Source organism: Vanessa tameamea, chromosome 12 (genome assembly GCF_037043105.1).
Source record: "Vanessa tameamea isolate UH-Manoa-2023 chromosome 12, ilVanTame1 primary haplotype, whole genome shotgun sequence".
Lineage (NCBI taxonomy): Eukaryota > Metazoa > Arthropoda > Insecta > Lepidoptera > Nymphalidae > Vanessa > Vanessa tameamea.
Genome location: NC_087320.1, coordinates 1312282 through 1336139, shown reverse-complemented (window position 1 = coordinate 1336139; position 23858 = coordinate 1312282). Strand labels below are relative to the sequence as shown.

The following is a 23858-nucleotide window of genomic DNA, read 5'->3' as shown; positions in this document are numbered from 1 at the left end:
AAGGACATAGCGGTTTGTATTGTCTAATGATTGAAAAACTGTGAATGTTGTATATAAAGACATACCCGTGCGAAGCCGGGGCGGGTGGCTAGTTAATTATAAAATCCTACTGCTACTATAAAAAATAAGAATAAACTTCCATCCAAAACTATTTTTGTGGTTTTTTTTTTAAATGAGTACTAGAAAAATACAAAATTAATAAAGTTTGAACAAAGACGCTAACAGTACACGCAAAATATATTTTGTTAGCTTTATATGGTATATAAAACAAATTTATAATAAATAAAGTTTGAACCAGCACGCTTCCCATCCTGCCTCCGCAGCATGCGTTTGAGGTCCTGGAAATAACCTATCTTAGCAAGTCAAATGTAACACTTTAATTCAATATTTAAAGCTACCACTAAACAAAATACAGCTTAAATCTTTCCTTGAATACTTAAAAATCATTACCTTGAATACTAGTTAAATATTGTATCTATTTAAAGAACAAAGAAATAAGCATGGGCGATATCTTATATATTACGCCAGAAGTGTCTAGACATCGAATAGCATACTCGTGTTTTATCATTTCGTCATTTGTTAAAGTCAAAATAATGGAACTTAATAAAGAGAAACATGGAAAATGTACTTTCGAAGATGCTTTAGACATTAGCGGTATGAGTTTTAAATTTTTACACCAATTGAACTTGAAATGTTCGAATATATTACCGGAATTTCTTGTAATTTGTAATTTTAAATATCGAACTGGAGAACAACAGAACTTCTCTGTAAAATGTATGTAACTTTTTGGTGCACCAGTTCTTACAAAATAGCTCAACTGAACACAGACGAACGATGATGAATACTTTATTTTTTTAATATTTTTGTTACTTGAATGCATGAATTAAAAAATTGATTGACTAAATTTTAAAGCGTAAAAATTGGGCATTATTTTACATACTTTTAATAAAATCTACTTGAAACCTATACAAATAAACCGTATCTTTCAAATTTTTTTCTGTAATATATTTTCATATATTTCTGGTTCTGTTTCTTCATCACCAAAATTTGATACTTTGTTTAGAATATCTGTCAAAACTTTTACTGAATTCTTTCAACTATTTACACTACAGACGATTTTCAATTAATTCAACACTGTAACATGACGAATCAAAAGTGCCTTTATGAGCCTACTTGAATAAAAACCACGGTGGTCACCACTTACCACCAGGTGGCCCATTCGCCTGTCTGCCTATCAATATTATAAAAAAGGAAAGATTATATTGATCAAATGTATCCGCGAACAGTCCCTGGACTCTTTCTGTTCCCTTACTCACATAATTTAATATAAGGGCAATCCGACACGATCAAGACAGTTCTGGCGCAAGAGAAACGATTAATGGCGTCTTTCGAAACACGGGAATATTAACACTGCTAACATCCAAACTTTGAGTGGTTTCTGAAAAATTTTTGTCAGAGAAACCGGTTTGAAACCAGGACCACGGGGATGCAGCCCCATTAGCTAGCCACTAAATAAACGAGAAATTATATATTTCTTTATTTACATATAAATCGGCAAAGACAAGACAGTACAGTGTATTTTTCTTATTTATTTGTCAACCGATTTTCTTTTGTTTACGACGAGCTTTAGCGTAGTCAATAAAAACTTCTCCAATGACAAACTATTTATAGTATATTAAATATAAGGTATTTTAACTGTCGCAACGTTTTATTTTTTAATTATTTGGATTCCAGGATTTGGCAAATACAACTACAGTATGCTTATACTATGTTGTTTCTTGATCCTGGCGATGTACATCGACATCTTCGGGTTCTCGGTATTATTACCTAGTGTATCCTGTGACATGAGCCTCACGACTGCCCAACAAGGACTGCTATCAGCTGTTCCGTTGATAGGTAAGCGGGGCATTTTAATGGCAATTTTTGTTCACGAGCCACTTCTCATTCCTTATTGTGTCTTCTGTATCAATCAAGAGTTAAACCTAGTTATTAATAACTGATACGTATTTATTATCGTAAACATATACACAAAATAAAATAAATAATCCAATTATTGACATTTAAAATTATTTGCAACAAATGTAGTTATATATAACTTAACCTAGTTAATTTTTAAATATTATATTATCCCTCGATTTATATAGATCTTTGATACTCATTTTACGAGAGGTAAAATTATTAAAAATATTGCCATAAATTTTGTTCAAGTACAAGTCCAACGATTTGGGTGTTTGAACTGAGTTATAAATTTGAAAACAAAGGATTATTATTATTACATCCGTTATGTATGATTACTTTTATCCATGAGGGGAGAAAAAAAAACTGTCTTAATTTTTTTTAGGTATAATGGTATCTTCGTATGCCTGGGGACTCTGTGCAGATACTATGGGAAGACGAAAAACCCTACTAATTGCGATGCCCATTGGCGCCCTCTTCAACTTAGTAGCAAGCATAGCTCCTAATTATATCTCACTTTGCGTACTGAAGTTTTTTTCAGCGGGATTGTAAGTTTATGTCTTAAAAATGTATATAGAGAAATAAGCTGTGTATCACTGGAAATTGATACCTTTACCAATAAATGTTGTTTAAGGAGTAAATTAGTCAAAATACTGTTACGAGCCTCACAGTAATCTTATATAATGTGTAACATCGGACATCTCACCTTCGTAATAAGCCAATAATAAGAAAATGGGTTAGCAACATTTGACGGCTAACTCTGGGAACGCGCGCGCTCATTGGTCAAATCAAATAGCGCGCGCTTCCCCGGCATCCTGTTACACACTTCCGTCCCTTTTTACGTAATCACTCTCACAGATTACAGAAAACGAGAAGAAAGGTGTTACAAACACAACAAAAATGATGTCTTCTTCTTACAAATGTCAAATTAATTATGACAGAAAGAGATAAATCAGTATTAAACACCGCTAAACAAAGTATTTCAGTAAGGTTGTTAAAGTCTATTAATTATTATTAAAGATGTTGTGTACTGATTATTATTAATGTTGTATTTAAAGCAACTAATTCAGTATAACTTTTAAATACAGTTTAATGATGAAGGGTTTGTTTCAGCTCGTCGTCAGCTAATGCTGCTGCTTTCGTTCTACTCGGGGAAACTATTCCCAGAGCTCATAGAAGCCGATTCATGTTTCTAATGGCGAGCGCCACCATGGTTGGACAGCTCGCTATCTGTAGTAAGTATTTTATTTTTTAAACCACCTCGATAATCACCTTTCGTCTCATGATCGGATCGGATCAACAAATCAGAAGGGTAAGGATACTTCTTCTTTCGAAACGATCCCATAGCCTATCAGATTCACGCGGAGTTACCCATCGCAGTTGTTTTAGTGGTTAAGCATTAATTGACAGTGTTTTTTGTTGTGTGTTGTGCGATCCCATGGTAGGGGATCCCCGATACACGGGGAGGGCTAAACTAATTTCATATTGCAATAATTTAAAAAAAAAAACATTCTTTTGTGAAACAACGACAAGAAACTCAGTAGTTACCCTTTTCTGACAATTAGTGTACATAAGTAGTTAAATAATTTACATTATAAAAATAAATACAGTGCGCATAAATCACTAAAATAAACCGACTTTGTTATGGCTAACCGAGATCAATGAGTTAACTGCAAGTATTACGAGTATCAATCAAACGTTCAGTATCATGTTGCATTTGATTAGTAAACACGAGATGATTGATGAGACTCTGATTGCAATTTATGTATGACGTATTTGGTACATTATATTATTTTATATGCAACCATTTTATGGCCACAGAGTAAATAGTTTTGTATAGTATATTGAATACAGAGTACTGTTATTTGACGGTAGAATATCTGATGAGTGGGTGGTACCTACCCAGACGGACTCGCACAAAGCCCTACCACCAAGTAAAACGTAAGGTGTAGTTTTGTGCAACACGTCCGGGACGCCAAAAATTAATACACTTTATTTATGTTGCTCTTTATTTGTTGAGTGAATGAGCCATTTTCATTACACGCAAAAGGAACTCACGCTATCTATTAAATAAATAATATAAACCTCCGTATTTCATCGCCCATAGTTCGCCAACCATTTCGGATCTATGGTGCTATGTTTATTTTTTCTTAACCCTAGAACACTAAGCTTCGTAGTTATAACTACGCTGGTATAAAAAGGTTATTTATTTTAATTTATTTACAGCGATTCGGAGTAATGGATGAAATTTATCGTGAAGTAAATACTTTATAATTTTTACATCTTAAAAATACTCATTTTAAAGCGTGTATACCGCAAATCAATAACATAACATTAAAGTGCCTTTTGTACAGTTCCAGCTCTACCAGTCTTTCAACTAAAATTCCACATTGAATTGCCCGCGTTAGCCATGGAGTACCGGCCTTGGCGACTACTGATGCAGATCCTCAGCATTCCGGGTTTGATTGGAATCACTGGCATGTTTTTCCTTAACGAGAGTCCCAAGTTTCTTCTCAGCAAGGGTTTAGAGGATAAATCGGTAGACGTATTGAAGAAGATGTACCATTATAACACAGGGCTGGACCACGATAATTATCCGGTAATTATATAGACACTATTTTAAATCTCCAATGAAATTAATGCTTTGTTATGTGATTGTCATATTTTTGGGATGTAAACTAACTAACATTTTATGTTACAATATTTATAATTATGAATTTGTCAGTCCTATGACGGTAAATTGATTATCAAAGCGGATTCTTTTTACAAAAGTTTTTGTCATATAATTTAATAAATCTTTGCATAAATTGAAAAACCGCATTTAAGAACCGAACCGAAGAATTTGTGCTTAGAACAAGCTGATTCTATATTTGAACTCATCCAGCACACCAGCTCGGCTGAATTTCAATTTGTTTTTATAATTAATTTCGTGTTCGGCTCTGAAATAAAATATCGTGTGGAAACTGGGGTATCCACCATCGGCATTATGGTAGGATATTGGATTAAGCTCAATTTTCCCCTCAATAAGAGGATTAGTGTGGACTAATATAATATACTATTGGGACAATTACTGACAAACTTATTTAATTCATTTGTCCATAAACAAGAAAAAAACACGTACAAAATTAAAATACTAAAACTATTATTATGAAAATAAAAATGTAAAAAAAAAATCATCACATATATGTTGTAGGTGAAGTCAGTGTGTCTAGACAATTCTGAAATAAAATGGACCACTGATACTTCTTTCCTGCGACGAATGTGGAATCAGACGGCGCCGTTGTTCAAGCCACCACTTCTGCAGAACTCCTTGAAGCTTTATTGCATTTTACTCTGCGCTTATATGACGTAAGACATCACTTTCAGAATTATATACAAATGACTTACAATTTCATAGCTCACCTACCGATCTGCCAACCTGTCTTCTTGTTTATATGTTTATCACAGTATTATACGTACTAAAAATTAATAAATAGAAAAAAAAACATTAAAGGGACCTAATTAAAGAAGGCATGATTACACATTGTAGATATTTCTTCCAACACGCCACCACGGAAAAAATGATTAAGACAGATACAAAAATTATAATCATACAAAATGTAAATTATAATGTACAATCAAAATCTGGATATAAACATAGTGAATAAACAAAAATACGAAAAAAGCTATACAAATATGTTTTTTAATTTCAGATCTACCGGTTTCACGATGTGGGTGCCAACTATGACGAATGCTTACTTCAACGGTGATGACGTCACGGGAAAAACGTTCTGCGAAGTCGCCAGCGCAGCAGCCCGGCGTTCTTCACAGTATGCTCGTGTTGTACGTTGTATATAAATATCTTTACCAAAACAATCATTTTGCTCACAAGAATTACATAAAGGTACAAGGTGAGGGGTAAGTGACCTCAGATTAAAAACGCTGTCGTAGCCGCGTTAACAGACAATCAAACTGAAACTAGAGCTATTCTTTAATAACCTTTTCGAAACTGCAGTGCATAACAGGAGCGACATATGCCAGAGTTACGAGTATGTGACTTTTTGTATAATAATTATAATATTGTAAGGAAATGCTCATCAAAATGGCGTATCATTTGAAGTCGGCTTACAACATTTCAATGTTGAATTTTCAACGAACGAGAAGTTCTAATAGAATAGCACTACAGGTAGTCAAAACTAGACTCGGTGTGAAATATTAAACTATGTTTGCCTTATTTACTTATCTAAAGATTATATTATGGAATAGGAAAAAAGTAACTTTCGTTTTATAGGTTATGCCTCCTTATAAAGCTCCTTAACACTATTTATTTGTACTCCACAGACGTCCAATGTTACCATCGATTGTGATAACGTGTTCAAGCCGATGACACTCTACGCCGTGATGGTTTACTCGGGACTCTGTGGACTCCTGAACCTTGTTCTCACGTTCATCGTAGGCTACCTCGGCAAGAAGAAAACCACTCTCCTGGTCTTCATAGTCACGGTCACCTGTGGGATATTCCTTCTCTTCGTGAGGGTACCAATGCTCAGTATATTCCTATTCTACATGTTCCCATATGTGGCTTTGATCTTGGGAAACATAAACACCTACTTGGTTGAGCTGAATCCCACTTATTTAAGGTAAGAGAAACAGTCTCAGTTCAGTCCTATCATACTCTTAGCAATTTAGTTCAAAAATCATACCTTAGAAATTAAAAACGAGATCGCATGGATTTCGTATAGAAATAATTTAAGCAAATTGTACGCATCTTAGGAATCTGTTCTTGTTGTAGAATATAGTCACGTTTAGTTATTGAGTCTGTGATATTTAGTCGTGCTCTATTACGTTGTGTGTTTCATTACATTTTTTATGGCAAATGATGTGCTAATGTTCCAGAGGCATGGCGACGTGCCTGTCGGTGGTGGTGGCGCGCGGCTTCGGCTTCGTCAGCGTGCAGCTCATCGCCACACTGCTCGTTGACCACTGCACGCCCATGATGTCCGGGTACATCGTGCTAGTACTCAGTGAGTCTTTGTATTTATTTATTTTTACTGGTACGGCCTTATACAGGTCTACATAATTTCATACCAATTAATTTACACAGTAATGTAGCATCTTTATGTTGCAGCTTTATAAAGAATGAATCAATGTAAACGCAACAGGTACAAAAGCTCTCATCTTAGGTGGCAAGGACAGTTTTGGTATGAGTATGACAGAGGTAGCTTACAATCAACCGGGCTATCCTGAACAAATATCGAAATAATGAACAAATAAACACGTTCGTGTTAAGTCGATAAGTTATATGTGACATTGTCTATAATTTTTCTAAATTATTATAAAGAATAAACAGAAAATAAGCAAAATTTCAGCAATTTGCAGGTTTAGTTTTAGATAGAACTCTCCCGACATCGACCGTGGTTTACATAGACCAGTGAAAGTTAAAATCGCTCTAATGATTGCCAATCTTCCTAAAGAGACACAACGTTCGTCAAATCATGTACCTATATGTTAATCCAATTTTTCAAAATAAATTGTAAATCAAAGTCTATATTATACTTAAATACGAAAATAAAGCTGTTTGTCTGTTGTTCTTTCATTATGAAACCACCTGAATCAAATTTTATTAAATTTGGTATGTGCGAGCTTGAACTACAATGGCTAGGGCTATTTATTATACCTAATGACTGACAATCAACCCCTAAAACGCGAGCGATAACCTTTCAATTAGAAATTGACAATTTTGTGTTTTTTAAATATGTTTTATCAATTCTTGTTACAGTCGGACTAGCTACAGCGTGCTTCTTGCCTCCAGACACGAAAGCGACCACAGAAACATTACCGACAACACAAAACGAAGTGAAGTTAGACAGCAATGTCAGTTTAAATACTATCGATCAAAGGAAAGAAAGACATTGATGGACTTTACACAACTCTTTTTTTTTAATTCAAATAAAAAAAGACAACCTGTACAATTGCTAAATTTAAAGGTTAAAAACTCGAGTGAATCTAAAAAGAATATTTTTTTTAATGATAGAGCACTTCTGAAGTGAATAACAAGTACAATCGTATTTACTATATTGATGTGATATTGATATTGGTGACTATGTACTGAAAAAAAGTATTGTCAATGGAACGTTACCAAATGAAGTGAGCAGTTCGTATCGTCGGCGTTACTAATGCTAATGAAAATGCCCTTGTACCGGCGATACACTAATTGATCAGATGAAAAAGTGCCTAATGAAAAACAAACAAGTATTAAACATATCCATCACATAATAATCGATAAAGAACAAAAATTTCAAAATTAGTTGCGTTGCAACATTGCTTTTTCGACCAAATTTTTGATGTTTCCGCAAATATCACATAAACGTGCCAACTACACATGGAATGATCCCAAATGTCAATCTCTGAAGATAAACTATATAGTGCTGTGAACTGTAAATTGTATTGTTAAGTGCGTTTACTACCCATTGTTGTGAGTGACTGTAATGGTGTGTCAGACTCTACTGCCTAGTATTGTCCTAACTATAATATTTAAAAATGTTGATGGTGTTACTAGTTTTAGTAAAAAAAGTGAAACATGATTTGATAATTCTATTATTTGTCCAAATAAAACATGATTCAATAATTCCTTAACATAATGCCGTATTCGAACATTTATTGCAACTACGCGAACGAGCTACGTTGATTGAAATACCGCCAGAACAATATAATATATTATGATATTTACGAATATTACAATTATAGAGTTAGTGATTAAGTTCTAATTAATGTAATTTATGTTATAACGTTAAAATGAAATAACCGAATACTTTTATCTAATAAAAGTTAATTATTTTAATTTAACGTCAATTATTTCTGTCTTGATATGAAATTCAAATGAAAATAGGAAAATTATGTATTTAGTCACTTTAGCTTTAATTTACATAATTCTTTTATCGTACGTAGGTAGGCCTACCTTTTACAACACTTACTAGAGTTCCCAGGTTATGGGTGAATTGGCATTATGAAATTGGATAAATCATAGAGCATTTAAAATCATACAATTTATATTCTCATAAACAAATTTATAAATACTAGATTTATTTATTTAAAAAAGACATGCTAAAAATATTATTTATGTACTTCTGATGATTGTTTTTTAATTTAAAGTAAAAAAAAATATCAAAAATCTGAAACTCATAAGTGTTTGACGATCCATGTCTATGTGATACTAATAATTATTATTAATAATAATAATTAATAACAATTATTATTAACATTAAAACATTCATGATGAAAAATAGATTCTATAATTATTGTCATCGTTGAATTACTAAAACCACAGACTCAGGCATCTTGTTTACTCCAATGATTTACACCGTTTTATCTGTCGTCTAAAAAATCTCTCCCACTCCTAACAATTTCAACTTGAGTCCTTATCATAATTAACAATAGTGCAAATAACGTGATTGATAATAAATAACCATATAATATTATAAACATATATAATCATAGAAATATTATAAGCTGGTAAATTTTGTTTGTTTTCCCGGACACTTAATAAATATATTACGATAAATTTACTTATAGTTAAGGATGTTTCACACCGTGATAGCTAGTTTAAGGAAAGTGTTAGGCTATACAGTATGTTTGTGTTGTTATTATGTGAGCGCAGTCATAGAGGAGACTTTGCCTTTGGTACGCAGGTCTTCCAAGCGATACAACAACTGATACAAATATAACTCTTTCAATTCAATTCTTAGTTTAATGGCTTTTAGTTGTGCCACAGGGCACAGATTATTTCACCAATGTCACGTAGGATGGAGAAGACACGAATGAGATTGATCGGTATGGCTGAGATAACAAACTCAATTAAATTTTAAAGCCAAGTATAGTAGTAGTAATTTCCTTGTTAATCCGTAACCTAGAACAACACAAACATTAAGGGTTAATAATAGGATAAATTACAAATAATTGTTAGTACTCTAAACTATATATAATAAGATATATCACTCAATTGGACTATTCACAACTTAATTTTATTACATTTAATATATTTACACAAAAAAGAACATATAACTAAAAGATCTTCAAAATGACATTACAACTGTCACTTTTTTTTTTATTGTAAATACTAAGTCCACCCTTTTTATATCATTAATATAATCGTTTTGAGTAATATGCCTTATTCGTCAATGGTTTGACACGAGATTTTAAATTATTAATAGGCTAAGTTAAAATATAATTAACTCGGCGCCAAACCCAAATAACGTGAGTACCTACTATTTACACTTAGCGATAAACAACTTCAGGTGATAAAGAAATAAATTAATTACAATAAAGTACTTACAAATTATATTATTGAATGATAACGATGCTTGCGACTGGCTCACATAGTATGTAAAGGTAAAAAGTGAAATACTTTTAAAGTTTGGCATTGAGATCAAAGTTTCGTAGTACCTATACATATTTACTCAAGAAGGCGCCCCCCTCCATTTTCAATTAATATTTTTAATAAAAAAAATATCAAATATTATCTAATTTTCTTAATTATTAGTCACTATTTAGGGAATTTTCTGTTATATTTTCGAAAGGCTTTATTTTTTTCATCGGAAATTATATTTTATTTAGAAATTAAAATTTTGGTATCTCTTAAAAATTAATTTAAAAAAATAATTGTTTCCTTAACATAACACTTGACAACGAACCCCTAAAACGCGAGCGAAGCCGCGGGCGACAACTAGTTTGTAATATAAAAACCAATTAAAAAACTTTCATAAAAATCACACATTTAATCAATTTTGCTAATATTTCCTTTAGTACCTGGAAGCCTCTTATTAATAAAATTTGCCAAAAATAGGTAGGTATAAAGTCGTAAAGTATGAACGGAAATTTATACTTGCGGTGAACGTTTAAAATTGATATGTTATACGTATTGACTTGGATTATTACTTACTGTTTCGCCTAAGACTATACAAGGCGCAAATACTGCCTCAAGTGGAGTACTCACCTCTGAGCGCCCCAGTACCAGTTCCTTCCATTTGACCGTATCCAACGTAGAGCAGCTCGAATTATTGACGATCAAGCCCTTTCCGATCTGCTTGATGCTTTGGCTTTGCGTAGAGATGTTGGATCACTATGCATTTTCTACCGAATTTTTCACGGGGAATGTTCCGAGGAATTGTTTGGATTAATCCCGGCTGCTCAATTCACACCTTCGGACATCTCGTTAAAATTCCAAGTTTCACCAGCACCACCTAGATGTCCGAAAATCCGCAACAGCGCGATTCTTAAGACATTTTCTGTCTCGCACAACCACTCTGTGGAACCAGCTTTCGCCGGCGGTTTTTCCGAACCGATACGACTTGGGAACCTTCAAGAAAAGAGCGTAGTCCTTCCTTTAAGGCCGGCAACGCATCTGCAAGCGCCCCGGTGTTGCAGATGTCCATGGGCGGCGGTAATCACTTCCCATCAGGTGAGCCTCCTGCTCGTTTGCCATCTATCACATAGTTTTCGGGAAATGGACGAACGTCGGTTATAGCACGTCAATTTAAGCTGTTATCTAACCATGAAACTACTGAACCGATTACGATGAAAATAAATCCGTGAATGATCAAATCTTAGTAATCGGCATCATGACAGCATAATAAATATGGTTTCCCCGATTATCTCATAACGACCTATAACAATGACTACGTACATTTTCCATCTATTCTGGTACATTCAAGTGCTGTAGAAAACTCTTGTTGTCCTGTCCTAGGTATAGAGTATGAATGAATCTATGACTTACGTAATATATGTGTTGAGAATCACTATAAACTATAAATCACCAGTAAAAAACAAATATAATATTACAAAATGTAAATCAAAATAATCTAAGTACATACATATAATTATATGAGTATAATTCAGACTTGCAAACAATGACAGAACAATAAATCCTTACCATCAGTGAAACTATTGTTAAATATTCACATAAATAAGTAGTGACGTACGTAATTATAAAAAAAACGTTACATAATAAACATTATGAGTTGAATTTAGTAAATACATATAATTTAATTCATATTACAGGGTTTACACGAAGTCAAGTAGTCAAGCAAATAAGAGATTAAATTGTTGACAGTAACTTCTAAGTACAGATACAGTATAAGAGAATGTATGTATTATGCTTTTTAAATAGCGTAAAGCTTGAACTTTTTGGATTGGAGCACAGTATGACGTCACCGACGTCTGTTAATGGTCTTCTGAAAATTCATCGAAACAATTCTTCGAATTTCAATTCGTCAAACGATAACTAATCATGGAACTTTCGATGTTTTTATTGTTTTCCGGTGAACAATTTTCGACGTTTTTACTGTTGATCGATGAATCGTTTTTTCGATGAATTATAATTCGCTAAAATTTCCGCAAATCCTGTATCTAATAAGTAAAAAATGGTTCGAATTAATCGGTGATTGGTGCAATTCATCACCAATTAAAATTATTTTAGATTCGATCTTTAGGTTTCATTTCAGCCAGCAAAATGTTTCCTTCTAAAGTTTACCTCTCTGCAGCTAGTTTCCAAGTTTTGACCGGTTACTAAAAATCACTGACCATTTTTGACCAATTCGTACTACTTTTTATGAGGCCAAATTTCATGAAGTCGGTTGCTTAGTAGATGAAGCTGTAAATAGGTACCGTTAGCAAAGCTACAGGGATAAGTGTTTTTTTAATTGAATTTCTTGTAGCAAAGATTTGCTAAGCATGTTTTATTTCGTAGTCCCTTACTCTTCGTAGAGCCTTATGAGAGTAAACTAACGTATCCTTAGAAATTAAAAGTATAACATAACCGAAATAGATGTATCAGATGATTAAATTTGTTTTAATTATTGTCATTGTTTATTTTAATTCAATGCAGGAAGCCAGACTAGTAATTAATTATCTACATGCACATCTACATATTATATAGAATATTCCTTTCCTTTTATTACCAGCTAACCTTAGGATCTACGATGTTGTACTACCATGTACAGTTTTAAAACATCGTATCAAATCACATAAAATTAAATATATTTCAAATTTGAGTGCATTTTTGAATCATCAATATTTCAACTCTACCAGCATTAGAAACAAGCAACCTAGAAAGACCAAGAGCGATAAAAGTAAAAGTGAAGTCTGAAGGCTGTCTGATTTCAGAAAACCGCTTAATCTCGCGTTAAAATCCAACGTACAAGATATTATATCTTTCTAGATAGGTATTATCTCATTTACCTTACAATATCCAAAGATACCGCTTATAGAAATTTTGGTGCAAAAAACCGAAAGAACAAATATTATCTTTGATAGCATCTTATCAATAATTAACCTAATTGTTTCTAATAGTTTCAATGGTTTTGATTAAAAACTAATTTGGAAAAAACTACCATGATCCGAATAGTGTTATTATAATGATATAAACAACTTAAATTATGATAATTTGACAATAAACTTATGTATTTGTTATTAGAACAGCTACTAAAATGTGTTCAGCTCACTATAAAAATAGCATAATTGAAAACGAAAATAGTCTCATTATCTATAATTATATGTCTCCGTCTGCGTCTCCGTCTGCGTCTCCGTCTGCGTCTCCGTCTGCGTCTCCGTCTGCGTCTCCGTCTGCGTCTCCGTCTGCGTCTGCGTCTGCGCTTAAGTCCGTATCTATACATTCTATATTTTATAGCAGGAATATTTGGTAGTTGAACGCGTTTATATCAATAATTACTGACACAATTTGAATGATTGTTTCTGCGTTAAATATTTCATTGACATTATTTCTAAGCTTAAAAACTTTACGAACCAAGAAAGCGATGTCATAACTTAAAATTCAGCTTATAAAGTAGGCACGTGGTCATTTTCTTATCAATTTTCATAAAAATTAATGAATGTCTTTTATGCCTTCCGATGATGAACCGTTCATGAGTTGTTCTGAGAACGTTTCTGGCCCAAAAATATCAATTTCTTTATGTTCTTTTTAGACCCTTATGGGGATCCGGTGGTCTAGAATTTTCGAAAAATAGTTTTTTTTTATATATATATATTTTGAAAGTATAGTATTTTAAATATATACTATTGGAATTTGGGGACGAAATTCCAAGAATTTCTTTATTTATATACAAGGTCAGGGTTAGGCTCTATTGTTCGTTAAAGCGAAACTACGGGTACTTTGGACACCTATGAGAATTCACCTACTCTGGATGATGATGCTCAACCTATTTTGAAGCCAGTTTACGAGGGTTTAACGGATGAAAGTCTGTTAAAAAGATGTCTCGGCAATAACACTCAAATTAACAATGAAAGTTTCAACTCTTGCGTCTGGCAACTTGCACCGAAGCATCAATTTTCTGGAAAAAAATTGTGGACATCGCTGCATATTGTGCTGCTTGTACGTTTAACGAAGGGTTTAAAGCTATTTTGAATATTATGGACGTAATGGGTATTAAAATCGGCCCATACGCCGGTCAACTAGCCCAAGATCGTGACAAGCGAAGAATCTATAAAGCTGATCGTCAAAGCACGAGTGCCTCCGAAGAGGCAAGAACTGCTCGTAAAAAAACCAAGAGTCAAGAAAATAATTTGAAAAGACGGAGGGAATTCTTTACGGTGCTGGGAACGCCGATTAATGATAAGTGCATATTTCAATATAATTTCTTGAGAATATACTTATTTGAAACTTTAAACGCGTTTATCTCGAAACTACTTTTTTTCGTCTAATGAAGCCAAAAAAAAAATACTACTCGACCGATTTGTCTGAAATTTTAATAGGTCATTCTAAATGGCTTTTTTTTTAAATAGTTTAAATTTTAGGGTGCTAGACCACCGGGTCCCCTTATACTATCTATGCCCTTCATTTAATTAAAAAAAAACTGCATGACACTGCTAGAGTGTATACAAAATTGATAGTTCCACGTGAAGTTGCAATTTATTTTATTACAACAGCAATTTTAAAGTGAGAAATTTTGGATTTTCCAATTTTTTTATCTTAAGATAGAGATATTTACATGAAATATTATATTATCTTCCGTGTTGTTTTAGAGTACCTAAAACACCTTTATAGACACATTAACCGGTTAAGGAAATCAAATTAAATAATAATAAAACATCTACATAATACGTACAATAAACGACGACGACTAAAAAAACCTCAACTTAATAATACTATATTTTATTATCGATAAAAAATTAGTGGAAAATTTGAATTTGTATATGGAATTTATTTAAAATAATTAGCCAGGTTGGCAAATGGGTCACCTGATGGTAAGTGGTCAAAGCCGCCCAAAGCCATCTAGAGATCAATATTTACCGTCCCTTATTGGCGTCACCAGCTAAAATACCGTTTGCGAAAAAACTTACACTTTTTGAATAGCCCGCTTATAGCTTTGTATTATTTAAGCATCACCTTTACCGTTATCATTACCTAGTCTAACATGTTCTGCTATTAATAATAATAATAAAATAAAGGCTTGTGCCTTGCAAGAATTAAAAACAAAGGAATTTATTTATATTTAATCGTTAAACTTAACGAAAGGATGTCGTAATTACATGTAATTGGAAATGGAATTAATTTAATTTATTTTTTATCTAAACATTTTATTTTGCTTAAATATATTTTACGTTATTATATTTCTTTAACTGTTTATTTTGTTATTGTAATTTAAATAAATAAATAGAATTGTCATCTTCATATTATTTCAGTTTAAAGTTTAAAGCTAACGTATAACGTAAGGCTATTTAAAAATTTTAAAATATTACGAATTATTTGAAATGTCAAAAAAAAAATATGTAAGTCTAATTTAATCTATACATATATATAAGTATTATCATTTCTGAAACTATAGGTCCGATTGGTTTGAAATTTATCAGTTACTCCATTCGCGACGTAGACTCTCTAAAAAAGGATTTTTTGGAAATTGCAACTTCAGAGGAGGCGTATCATATAATTGGAAGTAATTAGTTAAGTAATTAATTAATTAATAAACACATACTGATTGTTTATACTTACAGTTTTAGTTTAGCTTTCAATTTACATATTGTTTAATTATAATTTTTAAAATAGTTGCGAACAATTAAAAAAAAGTAGATGGATTAAGTAACTAACAAAGGCTTGGAAACTAATTCTATATATACAAATATTAACAAAAAAAGAAAATTAAATAATATTAACTCTGTAAGAAATTACTCTGTGGACAAAGTATTCGATAAAACCCGCGATAAACTGAAGTCTGAATAGCTACTTGAAATCAATAACTATTAAAGAAGTTTTAGTATTGCCTCATTTACTTTGATACGTTGCCATAAGCATGTTATTTTAGTTCAACAAATTATTACACTAAATTTTGATTATGGTGGCATACCGTTATAAGTGATAAAATAACTTGATGACTTGATTTCTTTGTAAATAATCTCATTAACTAAATATTTTATTTTTTAAATGCTGTTATAAAATCCCAAACACAATGGAAGTGAATGAAAATTATAAAAATGTACCGAAAAAATGTAATTTCGAGGACGCGTTAAATATAACTGGTAAGTTTTACTCTTTCTAAAAAGTATCTACGTTCGTCCTCTTTTTCAAAAATTACGTACATATTGATTTGTAATAATTAATGTCCAACTTTAACTTTTGTTATTATTATTTTTTATGGCTAATCTTCGTCAGTCATATTTGACATTATTATATTTTGGAAACCTATAAATATTTTATTTATTTATTTTACACACAAGTTTTGTTTACATCTTTTAAGCCGCGGATTTTGTTAGATACATATAAAAATAGTTTATAAATGCCAATCTAATGCCCTTATATCTGACTTGCTATTTCATTGTAACATATTTTCATATAGATTTTTATAATATGTCATAAGAATATTATAATATGTCATAAGAATATTAACGTTTTATACACATTACCCTGTATGTATCTTGCCGATTAATGTCTATACTTAACGATCAAATGAATCTTGTAATATAACGATTCCAAAATGCTCTGAAGAGAATATTTGTTTTTTTTTTATTTTGATTTTAAATTTGTTTACACGCTACTCAATTGAGACATCATCGACAAGGTAACAAGGAACGAATCCCCTAGTTATCCAGAGACATTCCACCCCTCTATATGATTTTATTATTTGAAAAAATATCACCCTCAAAGCTTAGCTTCGAATGTACTTGTTAAAGCCCCTTTGTGATGAATATTTTGAATATTATTAAAAAAATAAATTGACTATTTAATATACGCACAGGTTTTGGAAAATACAACTTTACTATGTTGCTGGTATGCTGCCTACTGATCTTAGCCATGTACATCGACATATTCGGGTTCTCCGTGGTGTTGCCAAGTGTTGCATGTGACATGGAGCTCACGACTTCTCAACAGGGCCTGCTTTCTGCGGTGCCTTTAATTGGTAAATTTTATTATTAAAATTATTTTACTTAGTGTTAGGACTTTGTGCAAGCCCACCTGGGTCGGTACCAACCACTCAGGTATTCTGCTGCCAAACAATAATACTTAATATTGTTGTTTTTCGGTTTGAAAAGTCAATGAGCCAGTGTAACTACAGACATAAGGGGCATAACATTTTAGTTCTCACGGTGGATGGCGCATTGGCGATGTAAGAAATGGTTAATATTTCTTACAGCGCTAACGTCTGTGCTCGTTGGTGACCACTTAACATCAGTTGGCCCATATGATCGTCCGCCTACCTTTTACATAATATACATATTTAGGATCAAATGCAATTCAACGGGGAAATGCTGCTAACATTTTAGCCAGCATTCCATTCGATCATTTTGACAGTAGGCTTTTATTTCTATTTGTATATAATTAAAGGTAATTTTATTTATAAATACTATTAATAGAAATACAATAATTTAAAAACACATTAAAACAAAAAAGTCAAGACGGCCCAGTAGTTAAAATACGTGAAAAACGCTGCTCTCGTGCTCGGCGGTGAAGGAAAACATCGTGAGGAAACCTGTAAGTGTCTAATTTCAAAGAAACATGTCTTTGTGTATTCCACCAACCCGCATTGGAGCAGCGTGGTGGAATATGCTCCAAACTTTCTCCTCAAAGGGAGAGAAGGCCTTAGCCCAGCAGTGGGAAATTTACAGGCTGTTAATGTAAAAAAATGTTTATAATCATCTCTTGATCTACGATGAAGGAAATCTTTGAGAGGTCACCTGCGTTTATCTGGTGAAAACATATGTATATAGCTCTTTGCTCAGGAGGACTGGAGGCCTAAGGACAGCCAATGTGGGACATCTACAGGCAATTACTTCAGTTATGTTCATGCATAAATATACTAAACATCTTATATACCCTCATTTGTATAATTGAGTGTATAATAATAGGTAAGGTTACAAACAGACCATAACCTCGTTACGCTCCATTTCTCTCGATAATTGCTTACGCATAATGTAGGTCATAAACTCCCCCAGCATATTTTTTAGTTAGACGACCAAGATACCAGAATAATCCCTTTGAAAATGTTACGTGCCAATGAACACATAAAAAAAGAATCCCAGACGTTTTGTAAACGATGCTAACTAAAAATGTTTTTAATGTATGTACTCTTATGTTCAGGAGTGATGATATCTTCGTACGCGTGGGGTCTCGGCGCTGATACCATAGGACGACGCACAACATTACTAATAGCTATGCCAATCGGAATGCTCCTAAACTTAGCTGCCAGTATAGCTCCGAACTACATATATTTGGCCGTATTCAAGTTTTTCTCAGCCAGCTTGTAAGTACCACTTGAATTACACAACAAGGTATTAATCGCCCTCAATATGTTATTCAAAGTAATCCACATCGAGTGGAACAGCAAATCCACGAGGTTTACCGATATTGTACTTATTAATTGAAGTTGAAAAACTCTTGTTACTATTTCAGCACGTCATCAGCAAATGCAGCTGCGTTTGTTCTGCTCGGGGAAAGTGTTCCAGCTCGATATAGAGGTCGATTCATGTTCTTAATGGCGAGTGCGACAATGTACGTGCAATTTGTCATATGTGGTGAGCATAACTAACTTTTAACATTTATTTTAGTTGAAAATAAGCAGGCATACTAGCAAATGTGCCAGCCGATGGAAGGTGTTCAACATAGACATTGGCACTGTAATATTAACTCTTACAATGTCATCCCTGAGAACGTATATGTTATGTCCCTTATACCTTTAGTTATACTGATTCAACTACCCTTCAAGCCGGAACACAATAATGCTAAGTATTGCTGTTTGGCGGTAGAATGTATCATGAGTGGGTGTTACCTAGTTAGAAAGGCCTACTATCTCTAGGCCCAAAGCTCTACTATCGATTGAAGGGCTTTGACATAATTATATCACATCTTATCCATATGTATAGGCATTTAAAATATGTGTAGACAGCAATAATTGGTCACAATGTTAAGAATAATGATGATAAAAATTCAATAACTTCTAAATACTTAGTTGCTTTATAAACTAGCGTCTGGAACAGCGAGGGAGTTTCGCTGTAAAATATAATTTAAATATCAGATGATATTTCATATTCCGTGATGACAATACTTCGCATACTGTAAATTTAAACTACACATTGAAAATAATATTAAATTGTTTATTACTATTTTTTCTAGTTATTGCTCTACCCATAACTGGGATCTCTTTCGTCATTGATGTATCTTGGTTATCAATGACCTACCGACCTTGGAGAATGCTGCTGCAAATCATCAGCTTGCCGGGCATCATTGGAGTTGTTGGAATTATATTTCTTCAAGAAAGTCCGAAATTTTTACTCAGTAAAGGAAAGGAGGAAGCTGCTATTGAATGTCTAAAAAATATATTCAGGTGGAATAAAGGACTAGACAAGGACAGTTTTCCCGTAAGTTATACTAAATCATATTATTTAACAATATATATATTTTTACATGAAATAAAACTTTATGTATAATTTTCACTATTTAATACTTGATCTTGTTAAGTAAATATTTACACAGAATCCCTCGGTGTAGATTCTAACCTAAAATAGCCTTCTGATGTACTGACAAATATTATATATATCTAATCAGAGACAATGGGATTTAGATATAGACAATTTAACCACTTTTTACTAATATGTAATATTCCTAACACTTTATACTTCGTATGTTTTAGGTGAAATCAATTTTCTTAGAAGAATTTGAGACACCGAATAATGCAAATGCGTCATTTTTGCGTAAAATGTGGAATCAAACAGCACCGCTTTTTAAACCACCTCTTCTTAAAAACTCGCTGAAACTATACTACATTCTGCTCTGTGCTTATATGACGTAAGTAAATTTACCGAATCTATAATTTCTAAACTACATAATTAAAAATTTACAAATAACAGATAATCATTAATGGGAGACCAGTTAGAAATATAACCAAATATAATTAATAAAATATATATACTATTATTAATAAATTCACGGCCAAACTGAATGAATAAATGAATGAATAAATGAACGAATTATAAGAATTTTGGTATGGACTAAGTTTGAACTCTAGGGATGGACATAAGCTTCGTTTTTTTGACGACCCCCTCAAACGCGAGTAAAGCCGCGAGCGACAAATGTACAAACCGTACCACGCCGGAAACGTCGCCGGAAAGTCGCGCCAAATAGAGGTGCACGTAAGAGATAAATCGATTTCCAATTTCAAAGATTTTATCGAGGATATGACTAAAAATAATCGAAAACCATTAATCAATAAATCTAATCAATCAGTATCGTTTTTAACTTTAAATTGAGTTATGTCAAATCGATCATGATGACAATCACAAACATTACATTTTATTTAATTTAATGTATCATTTATATGTATCCGCAAACTAATCGAATTTCGTTCGAGCATTATTCAGTTAAACGTCCGTATGCAAACTTCCGCTGTAGTAATAATAATAATAAGTAAGATTTTCTACTAACTAATCTAAAATAATATTAACCAAGCATATTTATTTGACTTTGTCGTATCTAAGAAATCAGAGTAAATTCAACGATTAGAATTAGTTCATGTTGACGTTACGCTGGCTTCTCGCGACTTGTTCGTACTTCGTATGTACGTGTTTGTCGAATCCTCATTAATCGGTAGCTTCAAAAACCCGTTTATCAATGGCCGCAGAAAGCCATTTTTAAACGTCCTATCAGCCAGTAACACTACAGACATGTTTATTTATTGCGTTGGTACATTATTGATTGGTATTATGTAAAAAAATTGTATTTTTACTAAAGAAGGAATGCTCTAAATGCTCCTATTTACAATTGCCGAAGGGGTCAGGATCGATCTTACAACTTTTTACATCACTAGTCGGCCCATAAACCATTGCGTTATTGAAGCTTAATTGTTTTTTAAAATATGCTTTGATATGAATAATTTATTTAAATACAAAAGATTTTGAATAATTTCAGTTCAACGGGCTACACGATGTGGGTACCGACGATGACAAATGCCTTCTTCAATGGAGAAGATAGCGCGGGAAAGACTTTCTGTCAAGTTGCAAGTACAGCCGCCACTGCTTCAAATAGCACTGTAATACTTTCAAAAACTTATAAATGATTATTGTTATTTCTATAGACAATCTTATACAAAAAATAAGAAATAAATATTTTGTCTTTCATATTTTTAGTTCATGAACATGTAGCTATTTCTGCTAAATTAAAGCGGTACAATTGTGATTTAAAAAAATCTATTTAAATTAACAAAGACTCAACATAAAAAAAATTAAAACGTTTTATACAATTTATGGCAACATTAAAGTAATTTTTCGGTTATAATGAGTTCTTAAATTTGAGTGAGCAAGTAAATTATAAAGTCCTATTGCATATTGTTTATACAATAGTGGTTAACGAGATTATTTGACAGCTTATAAAATTATTTTATTATCTTTTTGATTTGACAACAATGAATAATAATATTAGTAAAATAAAAAATAAAATTTAAACCCTAATTTATATTTCTCTATTTCTTTACAGACTACAACCGATTGTGATAACGTAATAAAACCCATGACCCTCTACGCAGTCATGTGCTACTCTGGACTATCCGGCTCTTTGAACATCGTACTTACTTTTGTGGTAGGACCTCTGGGCAAGAGAAAGACAACCATACTAGTCTTCTCCGTCGCTATAATATGTGGAATCATCCTCCTATTTATCAAGATTCCAATTATGAGCATCGTTCTGTTCTACTTCTTTTTATACGTGGCGCTTATTTTGGGCAACATCAATACTTATATAGTTGAACTAAACCCTACATATTTGAGGTAAGTGTTTTTCTAAATAATAAAATGATTAATTGTTCCTATTTGTCTATTTTGGTATATAAACTTATTTAGATGACTAAATTCTAATAGAATTACAGTTGACATAAACACAATTGAATACTACATAGACTTCAAAGAAATAACAAATCATTGATATAATGAAAATTGACATAAAGACGGATCTTCGAATATTGAGTTGTTGAAAAAAAGAGCCGATTAATTTAAAAATTTATATAAAATATTTAAAAAGCTGAAAATTGAACAAATTTTTCACATGTACTTTTTTGTTTTTAATTTAATTTCATATTTGGTGGAAAATCAAACATATTATGCCTCTTAAACATAAAAGCTTCAAAAAATAAGCTCACAAAGTCCAATCTGAGATGTTTGTGGACACGTTCAATTGCTTGTTAGTTTATTGCTAAGAATGATGTTTCCCATAGCAACCCGAATAACAATAAATACGAGTGTTAACCATGGCAACACGTATAACATATATCACACAATCATTGTCTGACCTTTGATTAGTCGCGGGATATTTATTTACTGTTAAGTATCGTATGTCAAAAAATATTTGTTTCAGGGGTATGGCGACATGTTTGTCCGTTGTAGTTGCACGTGGATTCGGATTTATAAGCGTCCAATTAATTGCCAGCTTACTCGCTGACTATTGCACACCCATGATCTCCGGATACATTGCTCTTGTTATTTGTAAGTAAATTGTATTTCATGATTTACGTCTGTTTGTTTATAAATGAACTTACTCAATACATTTCCTCTTTCAGCTGGACTATTGGTATCATTCTTCTTACCTCCGGACAAATCACCGAAAACAGATGACATTGAAAACAATATATCAACAAACAAGAAAAATGAAATAGAAAGAACTGAATTATAGTATTATTAGGATTTAAGCTCATTTATTTATAATAATTGTGTTAAGATATATTACTTAAGTTAATTTTACTGTAAATAGGTACCTACTAAAGTAATTCAAACAACAAAAAAAAGACAAATTAAAAAAAAATAAAAACCTACTATAAGTTTTATTTAGTACCTAATTAAGCATGATAAATTTCCCAAATTCCAAAAACTTCATGTTATCTAAGTCATCGTGATCATCAACTGATACAGTGTCCATTCGTTATCAAAGATATTTAAGAAATATATCAGCTCGCATACAACTTATTTCGGCATATGTTAAACAGATTGTATGTATAGTAATAGTATGTAAGAATAAATTTTAGTTTAAAATAAGGCTCTGTAGTGACCACTGACACCTTAATGAGGAGGCTTACTATGGACATTTTGGTTTTTATGATTAATTGAGCTTGGAGTTAAATAATTTCAATTTTATAAATCTGTAGTTTCCTATATTTATTGGATTCTCATTATATTTATATCAGTAACCGACGTCATTTTTTAATTAAATATAACATCGTTGATATACCAATACTACTAATAATAAACAAAACGATTTTAAAACGATTCGTTTCTTGAATATGCGTAGTAGCCGAACAGTATTTAGTAGTAGTAGTTTGATTTACATAATGTGAAGTTTGGCCGCCAGGACGATTACTGCGCATCACTGTGCAAACACAAATTTACTCTCATAACCCGCTGAGTTACCATTTCCAACTGCTAGAACCTGGGCTGTTAAAGAT

The 23858-nt window shown here is 32.4% G+C and overlaps 2 protein-coding genes across 2 annotated transcripts; both read left to right on the top strand.

Moving 5' to 3' along the window:
* The first annotated feature begins 485 nt into the window (after nucleotides 1-485).
* LOC113402411 (putative transporter svop-1) lies at nucleotides 486-7869 on the top strand. The gene is made up of 10 exons (XM_026642651.2): nucleotides 486-654; nucleotides 1735-1896; nucleotides 2342-2504; nucleotides 3070-3191; nucleotides 4311-4555; nucleotides 5150-5304; nucleotides 5649-5778; nucleotides 6277-6575; nucleotides 6832-6959; nucleotides 7715-7869. The coding sequence occupies exons 1-10, from the start codon at nucleotides 501-503 to the stop codon at nucleotides 7849-7851; spliced, it is 1695 nt and encodes a 564-aa protein (XP_026498436.2). The 5' UTR covers nucleotides 486-500; the 3' UTR covers nucleotides 7852-7869.
* An 8464-nt stretch (nucleotides 7870-16333) lies between these two features.
* LOC113402415 (uncharacterized) lies at nucleotides 16334-23107 on the top strand. The gene is made up of 10 exons (XM_026642655.2): nucleotides 16334-16461; nucleotides 17178-17339; nucleotides 18518-18680; nucleotides 18830-18951; nucleotides 19550-19794; nucleotides 20067-20221; nucleotides 21341-21461; nucleotides 21905-22194; nucleotides 22778-22905; nucleotides 22980-23107. Exons 1-10 carry the CDS (start codon nucleotides 16392-16394, stop codon nucleotides 23090-23092), a joined length of 1569 nt encoding a protein of 522 aa, XP_026498440.2. The 5' UTR covers nucleotides 16334-16391; the 3' UTR covers nucleotides 23093-23107.
* Nucleotides 23108-23858: the final 751 nt, after the last annotated feature.